The 23,858-nt window shown below is 45.9% G+C and overlaps 5 protein-coding genes across 20 annotated transcripts in view; 1 reads left to right on the top strand and 4 right to left on the bottom strand.

Annotated features, from left to right (window-relative positions):
• Positions 1–221: 221 nt before the first annotated feature.
• Positions 222–858, bottom strand: LOC117902536. Its single transcript, XM_034813968.1, has one exon. It carries the CDS (start codon positions 696–698, stop codon positions 285–287), a length of 414 nt encoding a protein of 137 aa, XP_034669859.1. The 5' UTR covers positions 699–858; the 3' UTR covers positions 222–284.
• Positions 859–986: 128 nt separating this feature from the next.
• LOC117902452 lies at positions 987–2,929 on the bottom strand. 3 transcript variants are annotated; one of them, XM_034813860.1, is made up of 4 exons: positions 2,698–2,929; positions 2,205–2,608; positions 1,416–2,148; positions 987–1,352 (listed from the first exon to the last, which is right to left on the bottom strand). In XM_034813860.1, exons 2-4 carry the CDS (start codon positions 2,593–2,595, stop codon positions 1,106–1,108), a joined length of 1,371 nt encoding a protein of 456 aa, XP_034669751.1. In that variant the 5' UTR covers positions 2,596–2,608; positions 2,698–2,929; the 3' UTR covers positions 987–1,105. The 3 variants fall into 3 exon arrangements, with proteins under 3 accessions (XP_034669751.1, XP_034669759.1, XP_034669742.1); XM_034813868.1 differs by having other exon boundaries at positions 2,704–2,929; XM_034813851.1 differs by having other exon boundaries at positions 2,205–2,605; positions 2,698–2,928.
• A 208-nt stretch (positions 2,930–3,137) lies between these two features.
• On the top strand, positions 3,138–4,985 carry LOC117902507 (5-demethoxyubiquinone hydroxylase, mitochondrial). Its single transcript, XM_034813934.1, has 3 exons — positions 3,138–3,252; positions 4,113–4,615; positions 4,678–4,985. The coding sequence occupies exons 1-3, from the start codon at positions 3,249–3,251 to the stop codon at positions 4,834–4,836; spliced, it is 666 nt and encodes a 221-aa protein (XP_034669825.1). The 5' UTR covers positions 3,138–3,248; the 3' UTR covers positions 4,837–4,985.
• LOC117902470 (protein shifted) lies at positions 3,430–11,761 on the bottom strand. Of its 5 annotated transcripts, none has more exons than XM_034813889.1 (8): positions 11,568–11,761; positions 6,521–6,914; positions 6,190–6,447; positions 5,904–6,098; positions 5,009–5,209; positions 3,948–4,043; positions 3,673–3,870; positions 3,430–3,585 (listed from the first exon to the last, which is right to left on the bottom strand). In XM_034813889.1, exons 2-8 carry the CDS (start codon positions 6,900–6,902, stop codon positions 3,563–3,565), a joined length of 1,353 nt encoding a protein of 450 aa, XP_034669780.1. In that variant the 5' UTR covers positions 6,903–6,914; positions 11,568–11,761; the 3' UTR covers positions 3,430–3,562. The 5 variants fall into 5 exon arrangements, with proteins under 5 accessions (XP_034669780.1, XP_034669771.1, XP_034669787.1 ...); XM_034813880.1 differs by having other exon boundaries at positions 6,521–6,911; XM_034813896.1 differs by having other exon boundaries at positions 5,009–5,197; positions 6,521–6,911.
• The window catches only part of LOC117902322 (guanine nucleotide-releasing factor 2), a 30,298-nt gene continuing 13,185 nt past the window's right edge, over positions 6,746–23,858 (bottom strand). For 4 of the 10 annotated variants that reach the window (XM_034813648.1, XM_034813633.1, XM_034813666.1 and 1 more), the window contains exons 2-16: positions 23,048–23,617; positions 22,773–22,966; positions 21,998–22,578; positions 21,768–21,934; positions 21,446–21,625; positions 20,075–20,746; positions 19,130–19,153; positions 17,818–17,929; positions 17,083–17,744; positions 16,794–16,962; positions 16,117–16,725; positions 15,931–16,056; positions 15,732–15,863; positions 15,506–15,653; positions 6,746–6,773 (exon numbers count right to left, since the gene is read on the bottom strand). In XM_034813648.1, coding sequence (XP_034669539.1) covers positions 15,521–15,653; positions 15,732–15,863; positions 15,931–16,056; positions 16,117–16,725; positions 16,794–16,962; positions 17,083–17,744; positions 17,818–17,929; positions 19,130–19,153; positions 20,075–20,746; positions 21,446–21,625; positions 21,768–21,934; positions 21,998–22,578; positions 22,773–22,966; positions 23,048–23,617 — 4,331 coding nt within the window. In that variant the 3' untranslated portion in view covers positions 6,746–6,773; positions 15,506–15,520. Of the gene's footprint in view, positions 6,774–15,505; positions 15,654–15,731; positions 15,864–15,930; positions 16,057–16,116; positions 16,726–16,793; positions 16,963–17,082; positions 17,745–17,817; positions 17,930–19,129; positions 19,154–19,846; positions 19,879–20,074; positions 20,747–21,445; positions 21,626–21,767; positions 21,935–21,997; positions 22,579–22,772; positions 22,967–23,047; positions 23,618–23,858 lie in introns of those variants that run through there. The other 6 variants (XM_034813658.1, XM_034813641.1, XM_034813682.1 and 3 more) reach the window with 4 other exon arrangements.

Genomic DNA, 23,858 nt, shown 5'->3' with positions numbered 1-23,858 from the left:
TCTTAAGAAAGATGAAGATAATTATTGCTACATTTGTAATCCAAAGTTAAGTTATTTCCAAACGATTATTATGATAAGGCACGATTATTACGATGATTACGGATCCATAATGGGTCCAAGTGAGCTATGGGGGGAGGTGTTTCTCTCTCCCCAGCTACCGCCTTAACCTTAACTAACTCAATATGAACAAGAAAAAACAATACGCATTAAACAGGGATGGTTTTTAAGCGTACTTTTATACCCAACGAAAGAATTAATATCCAGATTATAATTATTATTATTCCTCACTGACGACACGCTCCATTGTATTGAAACTGAAAGGTGGAAACTGCCTGGCCCTGACGCTGGCGGACACTGGCGCATCGCAGTTGATTGTGGTACTCGCAGGGCGTGGCATAGGTCAACAGCTGATGGTTGCGCAGCACACAGACGGGACGATAGTAGCGCGGGCAGCTATACTCGCAGCTATCCTCATCCTCATCCACGGGATTTTCGGCAGCTTTCAGCAACAGCAACTGCTCCTCATCGTCATTGTCATCCTCATCCTCCTCCTCTTGCTCCGGCGAATAATCATCATATCCATCGTTATCCATCCATTCCTCCTCCACTGATGTGTGCCTGGTTTGCACAACTTTGCCCAAGGATATGGATTGCTGGGCGATGACAAAGAGAGCTAACAAGAGTAATAGAAAACGCATGTCTGCGTGTGCTTTTGGTGTGTGCGTCACTCGACTGAAGACTGACTGGCTTCCTGGCGTCGTACGTTCCTAGTCTTAAATGCTTCTTACTCGTAAATGCGACAACACCATTTGCTGTAGCGCCCACAGTTGTGCAAATAGTTGTATACTATGACGAAGTTCGTGATAAAGCTGCCTAAGACTGTATAGAGAACATGAATATTCAGTGTATCAAGGTCAGAGGCACACTGTTGTCTGTCGTCTTAGATTACAACTTGAATATACCTGAAGGAGAACAAACGCTTTGGCTCCACAGAACTCTTGGAATGTATTTTTGCAGACGAAGAGCTTTGAGCTCGTATTCAAAATTAAAATATAAAAATACTAAAAGATAATAATTCAAATGTGTAGTGTGTGCGTGTGCGTATCTATATCTCATCCATGTAGCCATGCTCGTAGGCGTGACGCACTACCTTGAAGATCTCATGGTTGGCCACGTCGCCGCCAATGTCGAGCGACAGCTGATGGAAGGCCGGACTATGCATGTCCGTCTCAAAGAGCCTGGAGAGCTCCGCACAATCGGTTTCATTGCTCAGCAGCCAGGGCAGGAAATGCATGACGACCATTGCCCCATAGAAGGCGTACCGCTTGAAGTGAGCCTCGAAGCGCTCAAAGCTGTGAGTACAATAGATAATTAGTGCCAATGTGAATCCCTCTGGGGTGTTCCATTACACCCACCTGTAGTCGGACAGCAGCTGCTGCACCCGCTCCTCGGTGAGCTCATCCTGGTTACGCTGCAGCACCAGCTCCAGCATTTCGATCATTTTCTTGTGGTACTTCTTCAGGAGATCTGCAAAAATAACCTCACGCTCGTCGGGAGGCGTGTTCATGTACATGAAGAAGCTGAGATCTATGGCCGTGGTGCTGAAGCGCAGCTCCTGGAAATCGATGGCCTTGATGTTGTCCACCGTCCCAGCGTCGTCATAGTGGAAGAGCACATTATTCCGGTTGTAGTCGCCGTGCAGGAACGTGCAGAAGTGGCTGTCCGGCTGTGACTCATCGAAGGACGAGGTGCGTATACGCTCCATGAGCTGCGCTGGCTGGGCAAAGTACTTCTCGCGCAGTCGGTCTAGGGCTGCGGCAAAGCCCTCATCTTTCTGCGGCACCAGTAGCTGCTCCTTCTGGCGATCGTAGAACCCATAGAAGCGGTCAAAGGCTACCCGATAGAGCACTTCAAAGATGCCCTTGCCCGCGCTGGTGACAAATGGCATTGGCACCACACCAGAGCGCAGGCGCTCGTACACTTGTGGCTGCAGGATGCGCGTGGCATAGCCAAGGGCATGGAAGGGGCCTACCAGGCCAACCATGGCCTCCAGTTGATCACGGCGCAGAACGAGGCGAGGACCCAGCTCGTAGCCATCTCCCTTCAGATGCTTCAAAGCCAGCACTGACTCACAGCTGGCGCTCAGGCCTGGGAATTCAGAAAATTTCGATCACATAATACACAATGTTGCGGCCGGACCTTACCATCGATTTGTCCGTATCGGGCGGCATAGGAGCGCGGCACCCAACCGGTGACCAAATCGCTACTGAGGTGGCTGCTGCGCAACAGGTGCTCGTAGGCGGGCAGGATCTCGGCGTAGGCGAACACCTCGTTGGCGAACTGAATGTACGAGTTGCTCGATTCCCGGAACTGTTCCGTGCCCTTCATGAACTTGACCAAAACCACCTCCTTCTGCTTTCTATCGGCTATCTCCAGCTCTAGCTGCACGGTGTACAGGGCGGACATAAACCCGTCCAGGCCAGTGGAGCATTCCACGCTGTGCGAAACCAAGGTCGCACCCGATCCAAAGTACTTGAAGATGTCGTACACCAAGTACCGCTCAATATAGTCCAATTGCTGTTGACTGGTTGACATTTTGACCGTTCTCCTGCAATTGAATAAGTTCAGTGTCCTACTACTTGCCGTCAGTTGTTTGACCCCTCTTGCACTCTCTCTCTCTCTCTCTCTCTCACACACTCTTACGTTGTTGCAGCGATAATGGCGATCAGAAGGCGACTGTTGAAACTAATTGGAGCGCTGGTTTTATATGCGTGTACACATACACAAGTGTCCCACCCCCTTTAGCATTCAATGATGTTGATCTGATGGAATTTAATCAAGATACACGTATCCCTATGCCTCCACGGAGAGCAACAACAATTTGGAGTGTTTGAATATATCACAGCTGTGTGTGGCGTGACTATCGGACTATCGCCTATCGTTTGTCGGCATTGTTGCAATTGTCTGGCTAGTTCGCTTTTACGAAAATTAAGAAGTAAACTTAACCGATATAATACTTAGCTGCATTTTTGGTGGCGGAAATAGCCAATTTTCAAGTAATAGTTGTCATAATTGTTGAGACGCGTGACTGATGCGGCTGTGACTTAAAAATACTCGTGACAGGTAGCAGATGAGCATTGAACTCCCCAGCCCTGGTGCGTGTGCACATAACAATAACACTGTCAGCCGCTTCCAGATAGTTATCTTTATTAATCATATTATCGGGTGCAAAAATCTTAAGTAACACAATGGGTAAGTCATTTATATGGCCCAGGGGAAAACATTACCCAAAACCGACGACTCTTGTCGGTTGCCATCAGCAGCTTGTTCCTCCCCTCCCAATTGGAAGCAATGACGCTCTAAGATTTTGTTTTTATTTAAAAATGTTAAATTACAAAAAAGTTTGTATCACAATTAGTATTATTTTTGTTTCATCCATTTTCGCTGTCGCTGTGGTTTAATAGAAAAGTTGTAAATTCAATGGATCGATTGCGATCGATCGTGTGATGAAATCGGGGGGAATGCAAAGGTGCCATCCAGCCTCCCTGCCGCCCAGAATAATTCAATGGGCATGACGTCGCTTGCCTGTGTTTGTTAATGGGAAGAGTGAATTAGTGAAGCGAAAACGGGATCAAAGGGATCGGGAATGCTGCTGCTGCTGCTGCTACTCACGACCATTACAGTGGCGTCCGTAGAAACCGGGATGGCACTTGCACTTCTTGTTCGTTATGCAGGTGCCGTTGCGGCACTTGCAAATGGAGCGTTGCTTGCGTCCTATCTCGCAGTGCATGCCGCTCAGTCCGGTCGTGCAGCGGCACATGTTGTTGCCGATGCAGCGGCCACCGTTCTGGCAGGGAATCACGCACTTGGCTGTAACACACAGGGCCGCAGAAAGGATGGGACTGTCAGTCACACGCGCACACACACAGATGATAACATTTACTCACAGTACTCGCAGTGCAGGCCATAGTATCCCTTAGAGCACTGGCATTTGTCCTTCTGTATGCACTTGCCGCCATTCAAGCACTTCTCCTTGCAAATACCTGAAGAGAAAACACACAGAGTGACCACCAATGAGTAACACAATTAATTGGAATCTTCTTCATTTGCAGCCCCAATGCTGAGAAGCGTCCTCTTTCGTCCGGAAACTCGTCTACTGTCCGTGCGATGCCTCAGCAGCATAAACGCAGCATCAGCTGCAGCATCATCCTCAGCAGGATCTGAAGATGGAGCTGACAAACCTCTGCGTCCACGTGCCAATGCCCTGACCGATGAGATAATACGCGTCGATCATGCCGGAGAACTGGGCGCCGATCGCATCTACGCCGGACAAATGGCTATACTGGGGAACGGACCTATGGGCAAGACCATTGGACATATGTGGGAGCAGGAGAAGTGCCATCGTGCCCAGTTCGAGCAGCTCATCCAGCAGCATCGAGTCCGTCCCACAGTCATGACGCCCATCTGGAATGTAGCCGGATTTGTTCTGGGCGCCGGGACCGCTTTAATGGGCGAGAAGGCGGCCATGGCCTGCACCGTGGCAGTGGAGACGGTCATTGTGGAGCACTACAATGATCAACTGCGTCAGATTATGGAATCCCCAAATCCCGACAAGGTAGGACATCTTTCTTATTGTTTTTTGTTTTTCGAAATAAATCGATGCTGAATTAACTGCAGGAACTGCTGGAGACAATCACAAAGTTTCGGGACGAGGAGCAGGAGCACCACGACACCGGAATCGATTGCGGAGCAGAGCAAGCGCCCTTCTACCAGGCAATGACCGAAGTCATCAAGTTCGGCTGCAAGACTGCCATTGCCATTTCGAAGAAGATCTAGAATATACGTTTCCGCTTTTTGTAAATACTGTGCTCAGAATAAGGACCGAAAGTTATCTGTCTGTCGTCTACCCTCTACGAAGTACCATGTCTACGTACCCTACGCCCCACGCTCCACGCTAAGCATTAAAGATAGACTGAATCGTTAAATTGTTGCAGCAAAGTGTACTCACCACCTTCGCACTGGGTGCCCTGATAGCCCTCCGGGCAGGTGCAGACGGACGGCGCCGTGCAGTTACCACCGTTGAGGCATTGTGGGAAACAGAAGGCCGTCTCGCAGTACATACCAGTGTAGCCCACATGGCACTTGCAGATGTGATGCTCGTTGCAGTAGCCATTCTTGCCGCACTTCAAACTGCATTCTGGATCGGGAGCTTAAGTTTTTTTAGTTTAGTTCCATCGTTCACATTACAACACTCAACATAACATTCAACATAAATTGCCGAGAGCTAGTCCCTCAAATTAAATAGAGCAGCACTTAAAAAGCAGCCCCACGCACAAAGGACAAAGTAGCGTACGACAGTCAGGAGAGATGAATGTACATGGAAATGGATATGGACATGATGGATGATATATTTAAAAGCGTTCTGGGCATCACAATGTTCGAATGAACCTTTCTAAACGTAAATCTCATTCGAATTTAAAATTGAAAGGATTGATTTTAAAGAGAAAAGTGCAGCGGGAAAGAGATTTCGGCTTTATCTATGTTTATCTTTCCGTCATATAAGTCTCTCTGCTGTCGATTTCTACGAGCACTAACTCTTCAAATTCAAGTACATCTTACTGTGATATCCTTTTAAGAACAAACTTAGGCATATGTAGACTCAGGAAAATGGATGGGGTTGAGTTGCTAGTAGATTGAAGTGGCTTTAAGCTTAAGACATGGCGAAGGCGATAGATATTACAAGGAGCAGAATGGAGAATGGCATTGGAAGTAAATGTGAGATGGTGATGGCATGCATTGGGATCTACATATGTGATGCATGCCAGTGGTGGATAATTGTCTATTCTAGATACTACAATTACACTAGATAAAAAGCATTTTGGTTGATATATCATATACACTACCTTGCAAAGTTGTTAGTGAAGTAGGGTTGGAAGCGTCTATATCATACACACCTCTATGGGCGCATTCCTTTTTGAAGTTGAGGCGAATGGGTGTGCCTGAGAGCGGCTTGTTGTTGCGCGTCTGGATCTTGAGGCCCACATTGAAGGAGGCGGTGCCCGAGCTGTTGCCAGTGCAGGGCAGGAATATGCTAAAATCTAGCTTGGAGTGAGGTTCGTTCGCCGGATCGGATCGGTTTGCATGACCTGGCCCCCGTTGTACGTGAGCCGTGGGACATGAATAACTTACTTTTCTGCTCCTGCGGTATCCGTCCGCTCTTGCGGATCGACAGCGTTGGCGCCTTCAAGATGCTGTCGTCCATCGTCTGCAGCCGATCAAAGTCATAGAAGTACTTGCGTCTGCCCGACTTCCACGTAAAGTTCACGTAGTTCACCTCGGACGGTATCACCAGGAAGTTGTACAGGGTCGTGTCCCGCAGGTCGTTCGTCACCAAGCTGTTGTGTATGGCATAGATGCGATCCGAGTAGCCCTGCGGAAAGTAAAGTGCTGCAAGGGCCAAGGCGGATTCATGGATCCATTTCAGTTTGATCTTTCCTGGGAAGGGGCGGGACATGCTCACCGCTTAGCATCTTTAGCTGCTGCTCATTGATCCACAGCGAGATGCCGTTCTCCTCCATACGATTGTGGCGATTGTTGCCATTCCCATTCCCATTGCCGTTGCCGCCCTGCTGTTTCTTCCTTTGGCCACGGCGCGGTCCATGGCCAATGTTCGCCTCGTTCTCCGTGAAGCTGTCGATGCCGTCACTGGTGTTACTCCCGTGATTCTCCTCCGAACTCGACGAGTCAGCTCTTCTGTTGTTGTTGTTATTGTTGTTGTTGTTGCTGTTGCTGTTGCGATTGTGGTGCTGCCGACACTCGAGTTGTCCGATGCAGAGCAAGGTATGCACAATCAGCACCAGATAAAACCACTTGACCAGGCACCCAAAGCTCTGTTGTGTCATATTTCCCTCCTTCTATGCGAGAGCCAATGAAAACAAACAATTGGAAAATTAATAAGAATGATGAAGCTATCTGGCAAATGGGTTCCCTATCCAGTCACTGCCAGCTCCTACATCCAGTCCGGGCAAGTGTTTGTTTATTTCTCTTTTTGCCATATTTGCAGACCCTCCAGCGAGCTATTTGCGTTTCGGATTCGCTACTTTGGGTTGGGCCAAACATTTACATTTGTCGATGCGGGGCAAGCACTGAATACTGCAATTCCCATAAGAATCATTAAGTCTGTAAAGGATGGAATGATGAGTCACCCAAACATGGTTATATCTACGCGGGCATTTATGCATACATATGTACATGTATTTAATTATGCACAATTTAGACCGGAAACGCATTTTTCTGGATGTTAAACAGATCTACACTAAATCTTGAATATTGAATATGACCTTTGTGTATATTGGCCATATTAATAATATAATTTCTGCCTGTCTAAATATCCTTTAATATTTTAATAGAACAGAGATTAATGTCACTAATTTCTCACACAATGTACGAGTATACGAGGTACTTCAGTGTACGCAATATAATAGCCCCAACTCCAGCTGCAGACTTCAGATGCCGAAGAGCGAGAGATAAGAGCGGAGGGTGAGGTGAGAGTGTTCGAGTGTGAGAGAGCAGGTACAAAGTTGTTAGCACTTTGGCTGGTGTGAAGTTACCCAAGTCAACGACGGGGCCCTTCAGACAGAAGGCCAGACGATGCAACGCACAAACGACAAGTGAGTGGACAGACGGGCGGCCGGACTGAAGGAGGAGGAATAAGCGGGCTGGGGACAGCAGCAGTGCGGACCAAACGATCGATCGAGCAGCCACTAATCGTTGTCTGCCCATCACGTATGAATGGGCTGAGGATGAGGATGAGGATGAAGCGAGAGAGAAACGTTGATGGGCAAGAAACAAGTTAAGCTCTCTTAATAAGATCAAACATGGCGATTATGGGGAATTACTTGGAGATAATGACATCTGTCTGGCCTTAGCCAGTCCCAACAAACTCTACACAGCGGATGGAGAGTGGAGAATGGAGAATGGAGATGGGATCAATCTGTAGGGAGTAAAGAGTAGAGTGTGCGACTGACTTACTCCCAGGGAAATGATTTGATTAAGTGAACTAATTGGTATTTCCCAGACCTCTGGACGGCTCCACCCACGTAATTGAATTGTTGGGTAGTTTCGTCTTGGGGTGGACTCATCCAGTGATTGTACGCGGAAATGCTTGGGCACATACATATGTACATATGTATATACTCACGCATATGTATGTATGTACATCAGTGCATGTGAATGTAATTAATCGTACAACGCAATATACGACTATTGGGATGACACAACCTGAACGGGACCCACGACAGTGGTGCGATCGAGATCTGATTTGGATTCGGCCCCAATTCCATCATTTGTTTTGAAATTATTTTATTTATATTTCTAACTAATTAAAGCTCAAATGATAAGGGGTCAATGGTCACATCTGAATCCAAATTGGAATCAAAGCTACAATAATAATGTGAAGGGAAACAACAACCGCAATGGGAAATCCAACTGTGTTTTGAGAGATGATTGGACTGATCGGTAAAGATATTTCGCATTCCCCAGTCTCGATTGTATATGTCTTTGATCTCTATCCAAGTGAAAAGGAAATTGCACGAAAATATGTACATATGTATGTACATATGTACATACATACGCCTTGAAAGTAACGGTTCTGTATATACCACAGATTTAAGGGAGATATCTTGTATCATGTACCATGTCGGTGTGGCAGCAGCAGATCAGGTGCAAACGCACCTTCAGAGTAGCAGAAGGAGAGGTAGAGGGGGGAAGACTATTATCAAACTCCATATCTGGTCGATGGAATGAAGATCTTCATCTCCCGTGAGACGATGTTTTGTCGTCAACGATGTAATTGCTTCAGGGCAGAGGGGAGCACCCAGTGTCAGTTTGGTCGGACAACAAGACAAAAAGGGACACAGATTAACATTTTAGCGTGAAAGCAACAAAAACAAAAGACACCAACAGAAGCAGCGGGACGGGACCCAGCGACAGCAGTAGCCAAGTAAATGACCAAGGCATTTGAGATGAAAGGTAAGATCTCCTTTACGGCAAAAAGAAAGAGCCAAATAAAATATATGTACATTCAATGCGCTGATGGGGAGAGGCAGAACAGAGGTAAATGGCCGCAAAAAAATCTATGCTAGCCGGAGGGAAGGACCGAATTTGTACCTTCGATTAAATATACCTTGGGCAGCAGTAGCAGCCAAAGCAGTGCAGCAGCAGAGCAGACACAAAAGCAGATGGTGAGAGGGAGAGGCAGAGACAGAGAGCCAGAAGCAGAAGCAGAAGCAGCTACAGCAACAACAATTTGTTAGCTCTTTACGATTATTGCCTTTCTCACACCTTATTACCAGGAAAATAAAGAAGCAGGCAACAACAAATAGGCGACGATGAAATGTGAAAATAAAAAGAAACACAAAACACGGCACAAGATACGTACAACAACAACAACAACAGCAAATAAGTAAATAAATAAAAAACGAGAACAAGAAGCTGCCCTCCTGTCCTTCTGGTCAGTGTGACGTCCAGTAGGAGCAGCAGGAGCGTGCGGGAGTTGGAGAGGAAGGGACACGGGGACCGACAGACACTCCAAATCGAACCATGCCCGACAGGTACATGGCCAGGCACCTTCTTGACAGCGTGAGGGGGCGAAAGGGCAAGGGCTAAAAGGATTTCAAATGCACATCCATACATACAAAGAGGACAGAAGGGGCCACGAGAGACAAACAGGGACAGAGAGTGAGAGAGGACAATCGGCAAGTGCTGATCAACGAGCATGCTGAGCATGGAATGGAGTCGCTTGGACCGGGACGGGTCGGGGCTACGCTACCGATTTAAATGATGTCCGTGCAGAGGCAGCAACAACACTTGCAGCTCTGTTTGCTTAATGAACCAACACACACACACATACATATGTACACAAACACACCAACAGACGCTGAGAAACACCAAGAAAAAACCACCTTCAGCAAATAAGCAGACAGGACGGCAACAGTCGACACATGGATACTCTTGCCAAGTCCAGCAGCAGCCCAATGAGATATATGGGAGATATGAGAACTTGGTTGTCGCTGAGACAACGATAAGATGCTTCAATGATGCATTTGGAACGGCTGGGAACAATAATGATCACCGGATCAGTACCAGTTGAATGGACATGTCCATGTTCTCTGAGATGCCCTCGCATCACATTGCCACCAGAAGAAGGAGAGGCAGACAACAAGCAGATAACAACGACTGTCTCCAAGTGGGCTCAAGTACCGCTGTCGACGATGCAGACGGCAGACGGCAGACACAGACGACCACGACGACGACGACGACGACGATGAGGGCTAAGAAGGGAATGCGAGACACGCAGGCTGGCCAAGACGGACCATCAAGGGGACAGACGATGGGCAGCAGTGGCAGTAGAAGCTACTTCACAGAAACAGAACTCTGATTCTGATGATGCGATCGTGTTTCTTCCCGTTGGTGCAAGTATTTGTATATGTATCCCTCTGTGTGTCCGTGTGTCTCTGGGTGTGTGTGAGGTGAAGAGGAAAGCAAATCCAAGTCCCGTGGTGGCGGAGTGGAGTGGAGCAGAAGGAGAGTTTTGCACACCATTCCATTGGCATCCGCCCGAGCACCGGTTCCCAGTTTCCCCAGTTCTCAATTTCGATTGCATTACATCCAGGAGACCCCCTCCTGCTCCTGCTCCACCGCCTCATAGGCAGCAACTTCAAACGTTGTTGGACAATGACTTTCACGCCTTTTAAGCGCGCCAAAACAGAAAACACCACCAACACCAATGCACGGACTGGCACAACTACTGCAGAAGCAGCAGGCAGCACCAGAAAGAAGTACCAGGCGGCAAAGGCGGCAACCCAGATACACTACTTCACCCAGCATTACCAGCTATGTATGTAAAGTGGAATCCAGCGGAGAGAGAGGGAGGATATGACATCCATTACAAGTATTGATCAGACCGATCACTGATCACTTTCAGGTTTCCATTCACACACGCACACACACTCATACACACAATAATTGATTGCTCTCATTTTCAATATCAATTTCGATCGCCAATCACTTAAGTCTTTGATTTCGGTAAGTGAGGCAATTGGAACAGCCTCCTCATCACTGTTTAAGATGAAGAGTAGGAAGAAGCGGAACAAAAGGAGAGAGAGGATTGAAATTAAACAATCAATCCAACTGCCAATTCTCATGTTCAGATTCCTTTCCCCGCCGCTCATCTTGCCATTCCCGAGAAGTTCTTATCGCTATTTCGCGTGAATTTCAATTTTGAGATTTGCTTAGTTGTGCGCGACTGTCGAGCATGATTAACTGCGGATGTACCACCTCATCCACACATCCAAAGGCCTGTGCGTATGACGGTACATAGTATATGTGGATCCATTATTGTTACACATGCCGTTTATTGAAAACAAAACAAATTTCAACACATCATCCGGGATTGGGATTCGGATTGGGTTCACTAGGAAAGGTTTCGATTTTGGCCAGTCTTCTAGCCTGCACTCGTTTGAAAATTTCGAATTCGTATCAAGGGTTTTTGGGAACATTCTACATACTCGTGGTTGTCTCGGTCCCGAGTAGTAGGCAATAGCGGTAGGTTGCTGCTTACTTAAATAAGCCTCACTTGATCGCTGTTGTGCGGTTAAAACTGACAAAAAAATCCAAGTAGAAAAAAACAAACGTAAACTAAGGAACTACAACAATTAGTGCGGCAATGCAGCCGAGCTTGAGGTGGAGAAACCCGTTGCAAGGTTGCACGGCAGTGAAATTATCGAACTTATCGAAATTATCGATCAAATATACCGTCAGGGCCTCGTAAATATACCAAAATATACCATTGCATCTTCAGAATATACCGTAATCTTAAATCAGATTCCTCGATTTTGATGTTCTATTTAATATAACTAGCTACTTAGGACTCTCAGCGCTAAAACTATAATTTTATTCGATTTATTTATAAATTCTTCACAAGATTGGCTAGTTTTTAAGACCCTTCTTTATTGGATTCATTGCAAAATAAGGTTACAACTTCTTACCAAACTTTTGTGATGGTGTGGCAAGGCCGGCTAGCCAGTCATCCCAGGGCTGGGTATTTCCCAAGCCCTCACGTCGCACAATATAGCTCGTACAAATACTGCAAATAAAACGACAATTCAAAAAAAAAATAACGGACTTTACAAGCTAATGGACTACATCTCTCCGACACAGACGTGGTCCAGGTTAAGGTGTCGATGGTCTACCTCCGACGTATCCACCCTACCGCAGATTGAACCAAGTTCAAGGGCATGGCATGATTCGGGCTGGTTGCCGCTCTCATTCTTTTGGGGGTGTGGGTGAGCTGACTCCTGGGTCAATATCCTTTATACCTTGTGCGCTGCAGAAGAATCGTTTAAAGTCTTGAACCCCATTCAAGCCAGATGGATGTTTTGAAGTTGCCAGCATGTGCTGTGTGCCATCTATGCATCTATGTACACATATGTATGTATATTCACCAAACCAATAAGAAGTCGTTTTTGTGTAAAGGAAAAATACATTGATTGTGTAGCTATTTTCATTTTTCTTACGAATACACGCATAACATTTTAGTTTAATACATTTACAATTGAAAATTTTCTCTACTTTTTGGGAGGAAACGAAAACGACAGTACAATTACACGTGATCCGGCATCATATGAACTAATCAGTTAAATATAACATACATACATATACAAATGAATTAATTCAAGGAACTAAAAAAAAAAGAGAAAAAAAATAATAGTCATAATAATAGTAAAGAAGAAGTTTGTTATCCTTAGGTTCATTAGCTTATTAATCATACATAAATTATGGTTTTCTTTTAATAATATCGTTTTTTTGCAGCTTGCGGATTAGGGCTCACTGTTACATAGATTACATACTCGTAGTACATAAATATACATATATCGTAAAAGTGTAAATGTAAATGTTTAGCTTTAAAACTGATGTTGAAAATACAATATACATACATCAAAAATCGATAATAGGCACATACAAAGCAATGACTAAATCAGAAATATCAGATATATATGTATATGTATATGTGTATATATAAATATATATATATGTATGTATATGTGTTTATATAATTATATATATATACCAAATAATTTCATATCATCATTTTCGTACCGTTATGTTACCAAACCCGCTCTTATCCGCACACTAGCTCCAACTAGTACATTCAGGTGGATCGGTTTTCGGTTTCTGTTTGTGTTCGTGTCGTGTCGTGTTAGTTTCTGTTTCTGTTTCTGTCCGTCTGTGTGTGTGTTCAAGTTTAAAGTTTCATGTTCATGTTTATGTTCATGTTATCCGGTTATAACAATTTCTTCGAGCAGTACATAATGTACAATACAGAGCTCGATTAGATAAATGAAATACAACTACTGTATATGTAAGTATATCCTAAAAGACAGTCTTGTTTCCTATGTGCGTGTTGTTCTGTATGTGTGTGTGTTGAGTTTGTTTGTGTTTATGTATATGGGAAAGTATATATGTATATATATATTTGATGTACGTTGTATTTACTGCAATGGAGAATACATACATACGTCGTTCATCCTTATACACAATCATTAACAAACAGAAACTTAATAAATTAATAAAGAATCCAAAGTTAATTTCATTATATTCTTTTGTACATATTTGTGTATGTGAGGGTAGTATGCGTGTGTGTGTTACGTGTGTGTGTGTTGACTAAGAAACGTACAGTGGTAGTCCATAAAATGTATGCACTGTATTATATATGTACATAATAGAACAGAAAAAGGATCGCGCCAGAAGGAGAAACTAATGCATGCATGAGAGGACAGATTAAATTCTCCATTCCCATTCTCATTTCTGTAGGACATGCACACAGATCCCCTCAGTACATCGATCTTACGGATAGATATGCATGCATACCTATCGATGGCATAGATACGGGGGGGATACGATACGTTTGCGTGTGTGTGTTTCTGTGTACATTAAAGTTTGCTTAGAGTATCTGTAATTTACGCTTTATATGGAGCTACAGATTTAAACTCTTTTTGTTTAACGCAATTAATTTCTCACTTCCTCTCTGCATCTCTCTTACTCGGTTACTCTTTCTCTCTGCATGCATATCGATTTTTATATATGTAAGTGTACATATGTATGTATTTCCTTTTGTTTTTCTTTTTTTTTTTTGGTTGTAAGTCATACATTTAAAAGCAAATTCAAATTGTAAGAATCTGGTTTTGTTTTTTGTTTCATTTTCATTTTTGGTAACTTTAAAAGTTGTTTCGTTAATTGAGTTGCGAAATGAATTTTTGATTGATTTGATTGATAACTCCATATATGTATATATGCCTCTCTCTCTCTCGATCCCTAGATCTCTCTGGGTGGGCTTCCCCAGCCCAAAGTGTATCCCATTTTGTAGTTTGATTCTCGTTCTGCTCCAACACACCACATTTTAAAATGGAAGAGTCTTGCGCATTTTTAGGCTGGCTTTACACAGATTGTACAGATACACAGATAAGTAGTACATATGCTATATTATGTAACTACATACATACGATATATGTGTGTCTGTGTTTGTGTGTACTTTACCGCATTAATCTAATCTGCTTGAATTGGCTTTGTTCTTTGTTGCTTGTTTGCTTGGTGTTTTGTTGCTTCTGGATTGCATCGTTTCCTAGTCGTAGTCATAGTCTATATATCTTCGCTTTCGCTCTTGGTTTCCAAAAAATTCGTTGTGTGGCTGCTCTTATGTAAACAGATATATCTCAAAAGAACAATGAAAGCCCGATCTGTTTCTTCTGTTTGTTGTTTTTGGCTGATTGATGGATCGCTTTGGTGTTTTTCTTTCTTGTTTCCTTTGGTGCAACTCATGGGGGAAAGGGGGAGTGGTTGATTGGTTGATTGGTTGGTGGCGATTCATTTGTAAGATTGGTGGGGAGGTTCATCTTCATAGAGCTTTATATAATTCAGCTACAGATATCGATATTCTGGATATTTAGTTGTGTATCTGCATCCGGTATTTTGTATACATATATATAATATAGTTAACATGTATATATAACTGATCTGATCTGGTTACTTGATATATATGTATATAGATTACATGTGTAATCGTCATATGTATATATATATATTGTGTACATATATATGTGTGTATTGTATAAATAGACAGCGAATAGCGAACGTTATTATTTCTCAGACCCATTCATCCATAATAGTTCCAGCTGATTCTTTTGCTCCTGCTCCACATTCTCTTACACATCCATGTCCATATCCATATCCATATCCATATCCATATCCATATCCACATCCTCAGCCTGATATCCTCCTCATCTCCTGTTGTTCCTGCTGCTCCTCCACGGCCATTGCATTATATTGTATTTGCATATTCTTTTTTGTTTTGTTTGTATTTAATATAACATACATTTATATATTTTGAATATATTTAGTTGGTGTTTTGTAGTTGCAGCTTTCTTTCTTGCACATCTCCTGTTGTTGTTTTGTGTGTGTTTTTTTAGTAGTTTTGAGGCCGACGTCCGCGTGGCTTGATCTTCTCCGATATTTGCCACATCTCCTCCTCGCCCATAAAGTCCTTGAAGTTCTCAAAGAACCGTATGATCCGCTCGTTTCGTCTAAACGGATACGCACTGCAAGGGGGCAGAAAGCGAAAAAAGTTAGTTAGTTGTGGGACAATGGGCTTCAAGTACTTGTAATCGGCCTCCTACCACTTCTTGAAACGCTTCATGTTCACAATGATGTTGTACTGCTGCCAGCGTTTGGAGAAATTGATGACACCCTTGGACAGATAGTCCTGGTTGCCCACATGCACAAACGTCAGATCCTGCAGGACCAGACCGCTACAAAGAACACACAAATGAGCACATTTCACAGCTGCAAGGAAGAACAGGTGGGGGTGGGACTCACATATAGGGTATGCAGGGCGGATTGGTTTCGGCCAGGGCCTGGCGATAGGCTCGAAAACTGGAACTGGAATCGATGAGGGCGCAAAAGGAGCGCACCTCCTCTGTGATACTCTTCTGCCACTCCAATCTGTAACAGAAACGGAATTCATACATTCGGTCTCAAATGATGGACAAATGATTGATTTACCTTCGAATGGGACCCGAATCGAGGGCCGAGAGCAGCGCCAGATACGAATTATAGTTGTTCATCTTACGCAGATGCTTCATGATTTTAATAAACTTATTCACATGCTTCTCCCGCTCCTTGGCGTCGTGCAGTCGCAGGATCTTGGAGCGAGCCCAGTAGGACATCTTGTTAAAGTGCTCGGTGAACTTGTTGAGATTGGGCGACTTCTCCTCGCACTGATCTTTGGCAAATAGTAATACTTCGGGTATCTCGATCTTCTGGAACAGCTCCGCATCCAGCAGCGTCATCTGCTCGGCAATGTCCAGGGACTTGAGGTCCAGCAGGCTGGGATGATTGCTGCTGCCGCTGCTCATGCTGCTGCTGCTATTACCGGACAGACCGCCACCGACGCTTCCACCGATGCCGCCGCCAGCGGCTCCGCTGCTGGTTATGGTCCCGACCATCTCCAGATCGTTGACAAAGCCATACACCTTGGGCTCCTTGTAGAGCGTCACCTTCTCCACGAACTTGTTGCGCAGCAACTTGGCCAGATACAGCTGTCCGGAGCAGACCAGCTGGTAGACAAACTCCACCAGCAGGCTAAGCAGTTGGCTGGTGAGATCCGTAGATCTGCAATGGATAGATGGGCCTTGAGTGAATGCTTGAGGAGAAGATAACTGCGGCAGTCGGATACTCACGTTAAATCATTGACAACCCGCACCAGCAGCGAGAAGGTCTCTTTGGCGGCCTTCTGCTTGTTATCCTGCACCTGGCAGAAGAAGTATGTGTAGCGATGGGTGAGCTTCTCGATCACATCGATCGGCTGGATGAAGGTGCGGAAGGTGGTGATGAACGCCTCGCTGAATGCTGCACGTGTGGAATGGACAGAGACAGAATGACAGACAAATGATGAGTTGGGGGGAGTTCGATGGTAACGAGGGTGCTTGACATGCTTCCGCTTGGCTTGCTGCGGATGTGGATGCCTACCATTGTCGGCGACCTTCTGGACTCGGCTCGCGTGCACAATGAGCGCGTCAATGTAGCCGCCCTTGACCTCTGGCCCGTCCTCCTCCTTTTTCTTGAGTATTAGATAGCGCGTTATATTGACCTCCTCCAGCATATTGATCACCGTCTCCACCTCGCCAGCATCCTGCTGCTTCTGCTGCTCCTGCTGCTTCTCGGCCTCTGACTCTGGGGTGACTCTCGACTCTTGTTCGTCTTCGATCAGCTTGGGCGTATTTATGGGCTGCTGCTGTTGATGCTGGTCATTGTCCGCCGATGTTGTCGCTGCCACCGGCTCATCCGGCAGCTGATGCGAGTGGCAATAGAAGGTCTGACTCTCGCCTTCGCCCTCGCCATCGGCATCGCCATCGCCAGAGCTGACATTCACATTCTCATTGCTGTCGAGAACGAGGGAATCGTTATGCTCTTCACAGACAGTGGCCATACGGCTGTCTGGCCTCCCGCCGCCGCCGCCGCCTCCACCGCTCGATCCATTCTCGCCCAGTGTCGGCTTTGGACTGGGCGGCGGTGTGGTGACAATTATCGGCTGCAAAGAGGCCGCCGGCTTGCGCTGCTTGTAGTTCTTTGGCGGCAAGGCTGGTGGCGTCTCTAGCTCGGGCGACAGTTCCTTGCTCATCGGCATAATACTGCAAAGAACGAAAGAAGAACAAAGAATTGCTAAAGCTCCAATCTCTCAATGGACGCTGATCCACTACTCACTTCATAGTCTGGCTGTGGGAGATATTCCGGCTGATGTTGCACGCATGCATCGTGTGTCGGTGCTGCTCGATGGAGCGGGTCGAGGCCGAGCAGATCTCCATGTAGGCCAGAACTGTGTGTGCGGTACGGAAGGAGTGTGAATGGAAAACGGAATTAGTATTGAGTTGTGCCAGTAAAATTCCATGTCAAAAGTCGAACCAACAAAGCCGATCGATCGATCCCTGACGTTAGGTACACAAGGGAATCTATCTCACTTTTAAGGTCTCTGCGGATAGCTTAAATGTAGATCAAATTCGCATTCTGGCGCATGGAGAGGCAAAAGATCGCTTGGACGTATTTCTGGCATTTTTACAGCGAGTCTTTACTGCTGAGACTGTTCAAGTTTCCCATAAACGAATAGGAACACATTTGATTTGATCAGAACACATACATAAGTTTATAAACGAAAGACCAAGGGCTTATTTTTCGAGTATTTACATATATAAATGTACTTTTAAGTATTTGTACAGGGTTTTTAGAGGATTACCACTCAGGTGGTTCAACGGTTAGGGACGGTGGGTGGGCTGTCTATGTACATCTAAAACATCAAGGGATCGCAACATCACAACAAACAATAAAACAATTCAAATACAGAGCACAGAAGCACAGAACATATGGGAAGCACAAAACAGTGGGGTAGACAGAGTATAAGCAAAACGAAACGAAAGCAAATATGGAACGGAAACAGAACACAGTAACTTTAACTTCATGGGGGACCAATACGAAACACATGGAATTGAAACCAAAATCATCATCCCCAGCGGCAGCAGAAGCAGTGTTGGGCAACAGCAGAAGTGTTGAGCAACAGCAGCTGTTTTGAGTAGCAAGAAGCCAGTAACGAACTCGAAATGCTCTTTGCGAATTCCTTCCACTTTCTGGATCCAATTATTCATTTTATAAACCGCCATTAAACCCACCACACATACAAATCCCGTGTGAGTATTAATAGTTGTAATTTGTAGGCATTCTTAGCCCTTTTAGGTTCATTTTAGCTTCACCTTTCTGCGATCATTATCTGCGACATCGTTAATTGGTTTGATTTGCCAGGAATTCGCGCGTAACAAGCTTAGGCTGGGAGTCGATTGGATCACTTAATAGTGGAAAATCGTATCTTATCATTTACTTTCTTATTCGCTCAGCAGAAGCATTGAAAGCAATGAAAAAGCATTGCGAGTTCTGGTTTTGTTTTTGTTCGTTTCTCAATTTTTTTTTTGGGGTGTTTCTTTTGTTTGTTTTTTGTGTTTTGGTCCTCTAATAGCACACACAGACTTACCCGAGAATGCCACACTTTGAAACACTAGATGTTGGTTGGAACGATAATTTAGATGGGTTAGACTCTTACGTACAACAATTTGGCAAATTTTCGTATCGTTTGCCTTACGTTTTGCGGTTACGTTAGCGCTAACGGGCTTACGTTTAAATGTGCTATAAATAAAAGTGTCTTGAAAATCAAAAAACAAATCTCTCAACTCTCAACCACGACCCTGTTTTTACTTTTCTTTCATGCTCTACGCGAAATGATATATGTTGTGGTATTGATTGACTGATTGATTGACTGATGGCCTAATAGTTGTCTTTTTTGTTATGCAGTTCTGATTGTTGGCTTTTGATGTGGATGTATGATTTGTATGATCGATACCTAATCCGATTTTGATAATTTCTGGGAGTTATGCATGTACATCCATAAAAATGTTCCAATTGATCATTGAGGGACTTCTTTTTAGAATATCGATCGATAATCGCTTTGATGATAATTTAAACATCGACAATGGTTGTTTTCTTGGAGGTATATGAGTATGGGTAAAGGCGTTTGTGTGTGTATGATTAACAAAACCCACAAGAAGAGACGAAACATAAATTTTCAAAACTCTTTTCCGTAACAAAAATACAAATTTTAAAAAAAATTTAACTATTTAATGGAATTTCCCCCTTCATAAGGATGATGCTGATGATGAACCGTTAGACTAAGCTCACACGCACACGCACAGCAACAACTGTACTACACTTACCGCTCGGCAAAGCCTGTGGAATGGCATTTACCCAGCGGCCGGTCAAAGGTCATGCGCACACGCACACAAAAAATACACAAACACACACACACGCACAAAGAGATGCAGAACCAAAGAAAAAGGAAAAGAAGAGGAAAACAATAATGATAAATAATCGAATGGTACATTTAATCGAGAATGTGCAATCGGTTCTGGCAACCGATACTTACTGTGCTTCTTCTTAATGGGCAACGGCGGCGGCTCATCGAGTTGCCTCTGATCGAAGGCGCTGCAACTGCCAGCCAAGTGGTGGGGAGCACTGCGCGGCGGCTCAATCAGGCTGTGGTGCTTCGAGTGCCACTGGTGCAGCTGTTGCTGGTGGTGATGGTGCGGCGACAGTTGCCTCAGTTCTGCCACCTCTGCGGCACTGCTGCTGCTGCTGCTCGCTGCACCCTGACTCCAGTCCAGCTCGTCTAGGGCGCTTGATTCGTGACGCGTCAACGTGCGCTGATGCGAACTTGTTGTTGCCGTTCCGGTTGCCGTCGCTACCGGTGTTGTCGTCTTGGGTGGCAGGGCGGGTGCTGCAGCCCCTGTTGTTGCTGCCTGCTCCTGCTGCTCGCCACTGCTGTAGCTGCTCAGGGTGGTGGTGGTCATGCTACTGCTGCTGCTGCTGGAGATGTGCTGCTGCTGCTGCTGCCGCTGGCTGCTGTGGCTAACCGATTGGCTGATCTGCTGGTACTCGCTGCTGGACGCACTCGCTGTCGCAGACGCCGACTCGCTGATACTGATCGCAATCTCCGAATTGCTGCTCGACGATTTAGCTGACGATTGCACGCTGTAGTCCGAGGAGCGTTTGGAGACGCTCTGCGTGGATGTGCGAAACGACTTCATTGACACGAAACCTGCCGCAGAAAATAGGACGAAAGCGAGAGGGAAGCGAGTTAAAAACACGTGCATAGTGGCGTATTGAATAAAGCAATAAAAACCAAGCAGGTAAGCAAATATCAACGAATAAGTAAATAAACAGTTAAGACAAAATAGGAAGCAGAGAAAGAGTATAAGGACCTTCTGTTCAACGAATAAAAAAACAAAAAGCCGGATGTCTAGGTAAACTCGTCATAAAGTTTGTATGGATTGTACACTTAATATTACTTTGACTCTACCTAATTTCAGGAACTGGTCGATTTCTTAAAACTTAAACGATATGCACAATTTCCTTCGAATTTCGACGTTGCCACCTGATTTCTGTACGTCGTTAAGTTGGTTGCGCCTCAATATTTGGGGAAATGGGACCGTTACTTATAATATTTACACACATGACATTTTTAACAGATTTGTATGAAATGATTTGGCAAAATGGATCACATAAGTACCAAAAAGCACTGGGAAAGCCTTAAAGCATGGCAAAAGGAAAACGAAATATCTGAAGCAATTGCAGTAGCAGTTTCACTATAAATTATAAATAGGATAAATTATAATATTCAGACTGTTACAGAGATAGGCATAGACATATGTACAAAAGCATATAGAAGAGAGAAAAACGCCAGCAGAAGTAGCAGTTGCTTAGGGGCTTTAGAGAGCTAAAGAGATGGTGCCAGTACCCGATTCGTTCGAATGACGATTGTTGGTGAGGGCTGCCGCCGCTGTGCGCAGTTCCGTGTTAGTTTCACCTCCACCTCCTGCACTTGGGCCTCCGGTTCCTGACAGCTGAGTCTGCGCATTGGCTGGAGCCATGGCCATGGTCATTTCCTGTGCAGCAGCGCTTGCGGACCCGGCGGCTTCTGTTTGTGGAATATGTGGGATGTGGTTAAGGGGGGTTGTTGGGATGAAGACAGGAGAGAGAGAGGAGTAGAGGCCACCACTTGAGTTGAGAAGACTGTGTTTATGGATCAAGGGGGATCATCGATGGGATCCAATACTCACTGTAGCTTATCATCTTGTCTGCATCCTCTTCCATCAGCTTCAAGGGCTGCTTCAAATGCTGTTGCTGTTGGTGTTGTTGCGGATCCTCCTCCTCGCGAGAGTGATTCAAAGCCGAGTCAAAGGAGCACTGGCTATTCTCATCCGGTGAACGAGAACGCACCGAGAGGCTATAAGATGGAAGCCAACAATCAATCAGCAATCATAGGTCTGGTCTGGGCTGGTCTACTCACCGATCCACCCCGTAGTTTAGCAGCGAGATGTTGGAGCTGCAGTCCAGGTCCGAGTTGAGGCTGATGTTGTGCGACTGCGCATAGGGCAGCGGACTGGCCTGGTTCGATGTCGACGTGGATGAGGAGGAGCCACCGGGTGGCGCTTGCGGCTGGCTGCGTCGCTTGGGTGGCAATGGTGGGGGATTGCTGGCCCGATTAGGTAGCGGCGGCTTTGGCGGCGGACTCGTGTCGCGGAGTATGCTCTCGGTGCTGTGGGATCCCCGCATGGGATTCACATTCCGATGCTCCAGGCTAGCCCGCTCCTTCGGCGACAGGGCGATGTCCGGCAGGGAGGTGCGCTGTGCCACGGCCGCGTTCTCGACAGCGGAGATCCGCATGCTGGCCACGCCCGAGATCCCGGTGCCGGGTACACCACCAACCGGTAGTATGCCGCCCCCGCCGCCTGCGTTCGTACTGGATGCTGTGACAGCGCCCATAATCTCGGCTGCGGCTCCAATGCCACCCAGGCCCGAAGAGCCGCTGTAGCGAAAGGTGCACTGATCCTGTTCCTTCAACTTACCCTGGGCCAGGGTAACGAGATTCTAAAGGGAATAAGCGAATGAACGAGAGGTTTAAATGTGAGCAATTTATGTGAGATGTTTGGTTCACATTTTCCCCCCTTAAGCCCCACAAGGAATGTTTCTGCATCGCTTTAAAAATTTCCCCTAAGCGAACAGACACAAATTCGAATAAAAACTAATTTATAAATTTGTATTAAATCGATTACGCCTCTTACCCTCACTGCATCCTCGAGTAGATCGATAACCTCGCGCACATTCTCGTTGCTGAGGGAGGGGCACTCTCCGCTCTCATCGGAGAGCATTACCTCGTCGCAGAGTTTGATGAGTTTGCCCAGGGATTGATAAACCTGCTGCGTGGCGGAGCTCATGATGGCACTGTTTTCATTCAGTGGGGTATACGTTTGAATAACTAAAGAAACAGAGATTGAAGAAGCGAAAGATCATAGATGTTACGGGATGTCCTGCATGGATAAGGGCGTTTGATGCCTACCGGAATACATGCTGGCAATGGTCTCCAAGATGACCGTACCATTGCCGGGCAGCACCTCGAGCTTCTTCTTCAGAATAACGTCCCGAAAGTGCTTGAGGGCATTCGATATATCCTTGACGTGCGTCTCCAGCGTCTGTGTGGAGCGCTGCACCTCCTCATTGGAGGGTGGCGGCTTGACGCCAACGCCATGCTTTGTGCGCGGACTGTGCGGTGAGTGGGAGCGACCCAGCGTGTTGTTGGTGGTGCGCATTAGGGATATCTTTTCGATCAGGTCGTCTTTAAAGGAGCGCGCCCGTCGTGCCAGCTTCGTTCCCTTGAGGCTGTTCTTATGACCCGATGATCCGGTCTGATTGCCGTGAGCGGCGCTCGGCGGTGCCGGTGGCACTCCGCCTCCGGCTCTCCCTCCTCCCTGATGCTGGTGGTGGTGCGTCGGCGGCGGCGGTGTGCATGCGACGGGCACTGAGGAGACACTCGCGTAGCTGCCGCTATTGATGCTGTTGTTGCTGCTGCTGCTGCACCCACCACCAATGCCACCACCGCCCGGCGTGTTCGGAGAGCTGATGCTGCCGTCTGCAAAGAAGCATTAACAAATAAATCAAAAAAAAGTTTTGGGTTGTGGAGATGCGAATAAAGCGTTTGGAATAAGTTTTAATTTTGGATTGATTTGCCATTAACTCCCATTCATGCCGCATCTTTCATTCGCTTTTAGCTTAAATTCGGCAATAGCAATAGAAAAACTTCTACAAACTCAACTCCTTTCCGACCACAGCAAGAGCAGCAGCTGTGCACCGAGATGGCATTCAGGGACATT

This window comes from Drosophila subobscura, chromosome A (genome assembly GCF_008121235.1).
Source record: "Drosophila subobscura isolate 14011-0131.10 chromosome A, UCBerk_Dsub_1.0, whole genome shotgun sequence".
NCBI lineage: Eukaryota > Metazoa > Arthropoda > Insecta > Diptera > Drosophilidae > Drosophila > Drosophila subobscura.
The sequence above is the reverse complement of the archived record's forward strand: the minus strand, read 5'-3'. Positions and strand labels throughout refer to the sequence as shown.